Source organism: Merops nubicus, unplaced genomic scaffold, assembly GCF_000691845.1.
Source record: "Merops nubicus isolate BGI_N331 unplaced genomic scaffold, ASM69184v1 scaffold631, whole genome shotgun sequence".
Classification (NCBI taxonomy): Eukaryota; Metazoa; Chordata; class Aves; order Coraciiformes; family Meropidae; genus Merops; species Merops nubicus.
Window position 1 is genome coordinate 13,809 of NW_008588789.1, and position 8,596 is coordinate 22,404.

At 44.2% G+C, this 8,596-nt stretch overlaps 1 protein-coding gene across 1 annotated transcript in view; it reads right to left on the minus strand.

Annotated features, from left to right (window-relative positions):
* Positions 1-466: 466 nt before the first annotated feature.
* LOC103781635 (fatty acid desaturase 1-like) overlaps positions 467-8,596 on the minus strand; it is an 11,305-nt gene continuing 3,175 nt past the window's right edge. Inside the window, exons 2-12 of the mRNA XM_008949355.1 lie at positions 7,884-7,994; positions 7,262-7,459; positions 6,127-6,228; positions 5,808-5,936; positions 3,758-3,815; positions 3,257-3,333; positions 2,692-2,789; positions 2,254-2,350; positions 1,160-1,239; positions 851-976; positions 467-518 (exon numbers count right to left, since the gene is read on the minus strand). Of these exons, the coding sequence (XP_008947603.1) occupies positions 467-518; positions 851-976; positions 1,160-1,239; positions 2,254-2,350; positions 2,692-2,789; positions 3,257-3,333; positions 3,758-3,815; positions 5,808-5,936; positions 6,127-6,228; positions 7,262-7,459; positions 7,884-7,994 (1,128 nt within the window). The remainder of the gene's footprint in view (positions 519-850; positions 977-1,159; positions 1,240-2,253; positions 2,351-2,691; positions 2,790-3,256; positions 3,334-3,757; positions 3,816-5,807; positions 5,937-6,126; positions 6,229-7,261; positions 7,460-7,883; positions 7,995-8,596) is intronic.

The following is an 8,596-nucleotide window of genomic DNA, read 5'->3' on the forward strand; positions in this document are numbered from 1 at the left end:
AGGTTGGATGAGGCTTTGAGCAACCTAATCTTGCAAAAGATGTCCCTGCCCATGGCAGAAGAGTAGAACAAGGTGTTCTTTAAAGGTTCCTTCCAACACAAACCATTCCACAACTCCGTGACTCCACTGAAGAATTTCCTTTCAAACCTTTTCCATAAGCAATGAGCTTGCACCTCCAATGAAGTAAACTGATCAAGCTGCTTCAAGAGCTACTTCTCCTCAGTTTAAAGGCCCAGTTCAGCATGGCTCTAAATACTGAGTTTGAGAGCAGGAATAACAGAGGTTCATGGTTTGGAACAAGAAAAAAAAATGTATCTTTAACCCACTTTCCAACCCATTCTTACTGAAATTAGCTTTGACCAGCTCCCGAGTTTCTATACCAGAGGACACACACACACTGTTGGTCTGTGCTGACTCCTTGCAGCAGTTCTCTGGTGAAGAGGTTCCCTTTGAGAGCTGCCAGTTTCTATCCATGCAGATATGCTTCAAGCCAATGATCCCCAAAATCCTTCAGGGAACTGCAAGAACAGAAAGTAAAAAGTTGGTTATGGAGAGACAATATTGCACTTGATGGGAAGAAAACTGGAGTTTAGAGTTAAAAAGACGTCAATGGAAAAAAAAAATTGATTAAAAATTGCATGGACATCTGACTGCAAGGGATGAATTGGGAGGATTTAAGGAAGAGAAGATATTCTTTGAGAATTTGAACATTTTTGGAAATGAAAAGTGCCTTTAGAAGAACTGAAATAAACTCTAGGTTTGATCTCTCCAGGGATATTGAGTTGAAATGTTTACCTGTGTCACTCTCTTGCTATTACAGCCCCAAACTATCTTCTTAATTGATACTTACTGCAAAATATCTACAAAAGCTGTCAGTAAAGTCTTGCTTTTGTACTCAATGCCATGTTTATCACAAAGGGCTTTCACCAGAGGAGCTGCTTTCCAGTAGTTGTGCCGAGGCATCGTGGGGAAGAGGCTGCAGAATGGAATGAGAGGGAGCTCTGGTCAGAATGGCATCAACCTCTGTTCCTTTCCTTCAAAATATTTCCCTGCCCTTCAGCAGAAGGAGGGCAGAGGTTCTCCTGAGATGTTTTCATGGCCTTTCTCACTTTTAAACGAGCCATGTTATTTCCACTCTCCTCCCCATGACCATACTCACTGGTGCTCAATTTGGAAGTTCAAGTGCCCAGTGAACCAGTCGTTGAACAAAGATTGTTGCACGTTGCACGTTGCGTGGAGCTGGGAGGGGAAAAAAATCAAAAAGACCCAAGAAATACATGATTTAGATTTCATTTTTCTGCAGCTCTGATCCCTGAACCTCAGCAATCATCACCCACCCTCACCCAGCACAAAAGGGAGAGTCAGGGATTACAGCCATCATTGCCCTGAAGAATTGAACACAGTCTCAATTGAAATAGGTTGTTGGGATGTAGGTTATTTTAGCTGATTCTTTGCTCAGAAAGATGAGCTCCTGTGGAATGCCCACAACCCAAACTGTGATTCTTTTAAGAGGTTCTTGTCACATCTTGCCCTTGGATGGAAAGATGCCCAATAAAGAAACAAAAAATGTTTTTCTGCCTTTCTCCAACTAGTACAAGTGGAATCAGATGTAAAACTATGAAAGCAAAGATTTGTGGACTTGGGTTTCACCTCACCTAATTCAGACACCTTTGGTTTGAAACCTGCATCTGAGCTCATCACTTTAGACCCAATGGAGAAAACCAGAAATGTTCATGGTGCCATTCATCCGATCTGATTTAGGTGTCTATTTTAGAGCAAGATGAACCATGTTCTAGAAATGGCTCTTTCTCTCCAATGAATGTAGCAGGTGTTCAGATGTAGACATCCAGAACTGGTCAGATGAATACCAGGCTGGGTCTTTTTCACTTAACAAAATGAGAAATGCTCAGAACCCATTATGTGGGATCTGCTGGAGGCAGGATGGATGTGTGTAAAGTTGTATTTACATATTCATCTTTATCAGACCTAAATTTTGTCAGATTTATCTGATCTGCAGTAAAAGTGTAACCTGTAAGGTAAAAACCCAAGGTTTCCAAAGGTATCCAGTCCCATTTTGCTTCTCCTTAGTTGGCCTAAAAAGGAGATTGATTGTTATTCCATCAGTACTTTTTTCATCCTATGAAGGGAAAAGTGTTGTGGAAAATGTGTTGAAACCTTTCAGTGCAAAACATTGTCTTTGTCCTGTAATTCAGAGCTGCAGACCCACTCTCCCAGAAGAAAGGAGATCCTCACCTGAGTAGACACCCAGTCTTTATTCTTATCATAATCAATGTCCATTGGAATGTGATTCATCTGAGACACCCAAATAAACCAGGTACTCTCTAGGTACCTGGACAGAAAAACACAGAAACATTTGTCATATCTCTAATCCCATCCAAAATTATCATTAAAACACTTCCCTGAGTCTCATCTTAAGTAAAAGAACACTTTTATGTAATTCAGGAATTTTTTTTATCTATTTCCCCACTCAATTTGTAGTTGCAGATGTCTCTGAGCAGCCACTACCACGCCTTGAATCCCTATTGTGTTTTTCTTGGCTGGCTCTTTATTTCTGAAACAATTGTACTGAGTATGACTAATCTTCATGACTAATTTTTGTTTCTTTCCATTGAAGCTCACTAATTTTTTATAAATATTAGTCCTGGGGACTCTGGGTAAGCTGTGTGTTACCTGGACAGCCAGTAGTACACCATGAAATTGTTAAATCCCATTAGAGGAACATACATGAGACAGACTCGGATGTTGAAAAACACTATCAGTAACAGCTCCTGTAAAAGAAAACAACCAACAACCAACCAAAAAAACCCCTAAACAAGGTAAAACAACAACAAAAAGCTGAAAATAGCCTTTGCTGATGAACTCCCTCCACTCCCTCCTCTCCCCTTGACTGAACTGCAGCATAAAAAATGTTCTTTCTGGGATGTCTTACTTATCAAGGGTCCACATCATTCTGCCTCAAGTTGAGTGCATCCCTGAAATACAGGAGCTAAAGGCCAACAAACAGCCCTGCAATCACACTCTCTAGGGCTGATAGTTCTCTGTCAGCTTTGATTCAGCTGCTAGAAGGCTAAAAAAACTCTCCTCAAACACTTCCCCCTGGAGCTGCTGACTGCATCCCTGCCTGGAATCAGCTTTTTTCCATCTGGAACCCCACAATCCCCCGAGGTGAAGGTTCAGACAGCCCCAGTGTGGTGAGAACTTTCCAAGTTTTCTAGACTGTGCAAATAGTCCTTACCAGCCACTTTTTCCTCTTGATGGCAAAGTAGAATATAGACAGCTGGAAGAAGGGGATAAGAGCGAGTGGGGCCAATACTGAAGAAAAGAATGAAAACAGAGAGAAATTTGTAATTTGACTGCATCACAAATCTTACAGGATATTCCCCTGGGAGAAGGAATTTTCTTATTTACAGTGGAAGAAAAATTGTTGTCTTCCAGTTACACCAAACTTCACGTGTGTGCATAATCTCTTCCTCTTTTCATCTCACCACCTCTTCACTATTTCCCAGCCCCTTCTTCTCCCCTATCTACTACCTACACCACATAATCCTAGCAGAGACATAAGTGGCAATTCCTCCTCACGTGAACCTTCTTCATGTTAAAGAAGACTTTAACATGAAGCTTCCTGAAGCTGTGACTTCAATGGGAGTATCTTTAAAACCATTATTTTGGGGAGGGGATGCAGTCGTGATTTTTAGGTGAAGTTCCTACAGCACTGCAAGGGAGAGGGGATACTCACAACTGAAATATTTATGCTGATAATTGTAAGGCATGAACTTCTTCTTCTTTTTTCCAAGCTGAAAAATGAAAAGAAATGGTAATGGGCCAGCTGGAGACCTGAGACCCTTCAGAAGGTATTTCTTATTCCTGCCTAATGAACACATCAACGACTACTTCATCTCTCACATTCAACCCCTCTTCTTGAAAATCAGGCACTGAAATTCCATGGAAATGGAGGGAAGCAGATTTATTTGAGCCTCTCTATCCAGGATCACTGTTACACTCATGTCAGAACTGAGCCATTTCTTAGGAGAGTTCCATAACTCATGGCACAAACCAAAAATGCTCAAAAGTCACCAAAAAAATGCTCACAAGTCATCTGTAGAAGTTTCTAGTGATGGTAATGAAAGTCTAATCTAACTAATTTCACCTATGCACCACGGAGTGCTGAGCCTACCAGTGCTCAGGGAGGAACAGGTTATTCCCATGAAAACTCAGAGAGGAAACTTGGTGGGTGATGAATGCAGGATGTGTTGGCTGTGAAAGCCACATCTCAATTTCTGTATCAGGTGAGACAGGATGGAGACATCCCAAACTTTTCAGTAAGAGAGGAGACAGTGGTCAGAAAGGAGATAAGCATTTGGAAGCCATCCTGTAATGACTGCAAACATATTTCTGCAAGATCCAAGCAGTAAACACTCTATGAAGCCATTTGCCTTTTTGTTTTGTTCAATAATTTGCCTTTGAGTACATGCAAAGAGATATTTACCAAAACACAAATATGTTTATTTCTTCTCAGTGTATTTTTTCACTGTTTGGACAAAAGGACTCTTAACATCATCTGCAAAGCTTGTGCTTATGAGTCTTCAAAGGTCAAAATAATAAGCAGGTAAACTATTTCCAGAGCTCCCCTATTACTGAGGAAAAAAACCTTGAACACCTTGAGATATCTTCACTGGATCAAACCTGATACAAAACAAATGAATTGGGCTAAATGAAACCACCAAAAGCCATTCTGCCCATCCAGAGTGTGCCTGATTAATCTCTGTTAAAAAGCAGGAAGACCTGAGAACTTATTTCCTACCTTTTTCACTCCCACCAAAGCCAATCCAGCACAGCCAGCCCTCTGGAGATGCTCACCTTAGCACCTAGCCATGAGAGATCTTTCAGAAGACCATTGACAAAATCCTTCCCAGCTGCAGCTGAGAGTTTCTGTGACTAAATATTTTGTATAAACTCTCTTTACATGAGTCTTTTTGAAACAGCAGAGCTGGAATTTTCCACATGCCATGGAGAACAGTGGTTTATTTGCTTATTATCAGCTCAAGGTGTTACTTTAAGAGGCTGGTTATCTACCAATATCATCATTTCATCATCCCATGAGTAAACAGAATTGCCAGGGAAGGAAAAGGCAAAAGAGACCCTTGCCTATCCTGATGATAACAGAAATCATAAGGATGCAGGAAAGGTCTGCTCATGGTTTTATTTTTATGAAAGCCATCAAATTTGTGATTAAGAAATAACTAGTCCTGAAGGATTTAGGTGCCAAACAGCTCCCAGAGCCAAAAGGACCCAGAGGGAACATCTGACTCACTAGCTACAGGATCATGAAGAACATCTAACGCTAATCCAAGTGGATTGACTCATTCTTTGGCCTGCCTTCAGGAGCTTACCCTGCTCTTCTAGTGCCACAGGGAACTCAAGCACTGATTTTAGGACTTTGCTTCTCAGGAGCTGGTGCCAAAACATCACAATAACCAGTCAGTGCACGAGACTCTCAGCTCTTGGAACACTTTGGAAATGGCCACGTGTTTATACAGAGAGGCACAACCTGGGCTGTGATTATACTTCCCAACTTTCTGCCTTTAAAAGCCTTTGCCCCAGTGGCTCTTTGCCTCTGCAGACATCCCACACTCACCTCCACGGAGAGTGTCCTTCCCTTGGAAATGACCAGGCGTTTATACAGAGAGGCACAACCTAGGTTGTGATTATACTTCCCTCCACAGCTTTCTGCCTTTAAAAGCTTTTGCCCCAGTGGCTCTTTGCCTCTGCAGACATCCCACACTCACCTCCACAGAGAGTGTCCTTCCCAGGCTGAAGAGGAGCGGGTGCATGTTGAGGTCGGGGTCCTTGCGGAAGCAGTTGGGCTTGGCGTGGTGCTGGTTGTGCAGGTGGTTCCACCAGCTGGCTGGTAGCCCCTGCAGGAAACATTGGAGACCAGGTGTCAGACGTGAGCAGTGTCAACAATGACATCACTCTTTTTCCACCTATTATGGACAGTTGCACTCCACTTCCCTCACAAGTGATACCGCCTGAACGCCGGGACACTCCCAGGCATTGCTTAGTCCAGCTCAGCCCCAGAGAACATTCCCACTGTGAGGCAATTACCTTCAGGACGTTTATCACAATGATCTGCAGCAGTCGATTCCATTTAGGCTTCCTGAAGACAGAGCAGTGCCCCAGATCGTGTTGGAACCAGCCCATCTGGATCTGGGAGACAAAAGGATCGTTGAGGAAACAGAATCACATCGGGGTTGAATGAATTTGCCTGGGGAGTCTCTGGTCCTTCATGGTGTGAGTGCATCTTCCTCTGGTTTTGGAGAAGAAACACTATCTGCTGTCCTAGGTGCTCAACGCACCTTCTTCCTTCCAGGCTACTTCCAGAGAACTTCCTTCCTGGCTACTTCCACTAAAGCTGCTCAATGCCAGATATTGGTTTTATTGTAGCAGCTAGAGGGAAAGCAGCAAAGCATCACTAAAATGAATATGACTGTTCCAGCAGGGAAGTCTTTGGCTCCCATCACAAATAAATCATTTCCAAGTAACTAGCTAGAAAGTGTAAGAATTTCCAAACCCACAGCTTCACTGTGTTTTGTATTCCCATGGAAACACAGGGATGCTCTTTGAGGAGCAGCTGCCTTGGCAGAGATTGGGCAAACAGAACAGATTATTAAAAAAAAACACAGTAACTTTGCACTTGTTCTGTGGCTGTCTGAGCAAACCCAAGGGTTCAGGGCTACTAAGAGAATTTTGCTTTCTTCCTCTCCTCACTCTCCCATTTCTCCTCCTGAAGGGTCACAGTGACCTGGTCCCTCCTTCCCTGCACCAACCCTGGCTCGTATCACACCCTTCTGTGGTTCAGTTCCAGCAGAAAACTACTCAGGGCTAGTGAACATAGTTGCCTATAAAGGACCCAACCAACACCAGAGCCACCAGTCAATAAACAGAAGGAACCTGGAGATAGAAGTGGAGCTGAGACTGAGTTTTTCCCTCTTTTGCTGGGGTCAGGGATTCCCTCAGCTCATCCCATCTGATGACACCTCCAGCTCCACAACACCCCACCAACCCTGGTGAGCAGCTCATCAGCAAAACAAGAAATTGTGACATAGAACGTGCTCGTTGTCTTCAGGGAGATAAGAGGCTCTGAGAGGAGGCAGCAGAGCAATGACTGGGGGATGAGCAATGCCACTAACTCTCCATCTGGAAGAACCAAACACCTCTGCAGTGTTGTCAGCACTTTTACCTGACCAACGGTGAAGAACACCATGCCAACCAGGAAAGGCACCAAGGAGATCCCAAAGTACCAGACCACGAGCCAGGATGCAGCATCCAGCACCACCAAGTGAAGGAAAATCAGGAAGAAAAAGAGGGGATTTGGCCTCAGGAGTCCCATCTTCTCAATCGTGCAGCGCAGCTCACGAAAATCCTCCAGGAGGGATTTCTGTGGGTGAAGTGAGTATTAATGCACTGTCTGCTTCACAAATGCAACACAGCAGCCCCAGAACCCCCAAGTAGCCACGGAAGTCCAAAGAGAGAATCTATCAGAGGGGGCTCTGTGCACAACTGAGCATGAGGTCAGCAGATCTTGGCTTTGAGACTGGACAACAAGCTGCTGACAGGCTCCGTGACTGAGGCTTTGCAGAGGGAAGAACTGAGCAGAATCTGGGGCTCATCCCTCCCCCCCAGGTGAGGATTTAGTGATTCTGGGGCAGTGCATGGTTCCACACATGCCCACTGCCAGCTGCCTCCCCACCAGCCAGCCGAGGGCACGGCCTCAGGAATGATTTCTGCCTGCTGTCTTCTTTTCCTTCTCCTCCCATTCTGACCCCCAAGCCATTCCCACAGCTGGATTCTAGGACACTCACTTTTTTATTGGACTCAAAGCTGGGTTGATCTGGTGCCAGCTCCCCAATCAGCAGAGATTTCAAGTATTTTTTCACCAGAGACTTATCGTTGTGAAAGGCTACAAAGGCATCCTGAGGAACACACAAAGGAAGGGGGTAAGAAAGGGTCTGTGACTACACATCAGATGCTGAAGGTCTTTCATATAATACATAATCCCATTTCCCTTGCCCACTTTTGTCCCTTTGCTTGCTCCTGTAGTTCTTTGACATCAGCTAGAGCTTGGCCCAAGGAAGCTGGAGAAGTCTCAAGAAACCAGATTTACACTTGGGCGAGGCTGGTAATAAACATGAAAGGGTTTGATGAAAAACTCTTTACAGCAGGAAACACTTTCATCTGCTTGCTTCAGACCAGTCCTTCCCTAGAAGGCTCCAAGCAGCAGCCCTGCCCTGTGGATGGGACCCAGGAGCAGGAAAACATGTCCGTGGATGAGGTGTGTCTTTGCCATGCTCAGGATGATGGGGTTTAAATCCTGCCCTTAACAGTGGGGCCAAAGGAAATAAAGGCTGAAATTCCACATGCTGCAGGATTAATTGGGTTTCTCCTGTAAGTTTTCAGACTGATTGATGTTTTGGGGAACTGGGTAACACTCCTGACACCAAGGGGTGTGTCCAAGAACCATCTGAAGTACCAGTTTCAAACCCAAATACAAACTATGGAATAAAGGATGGCATTC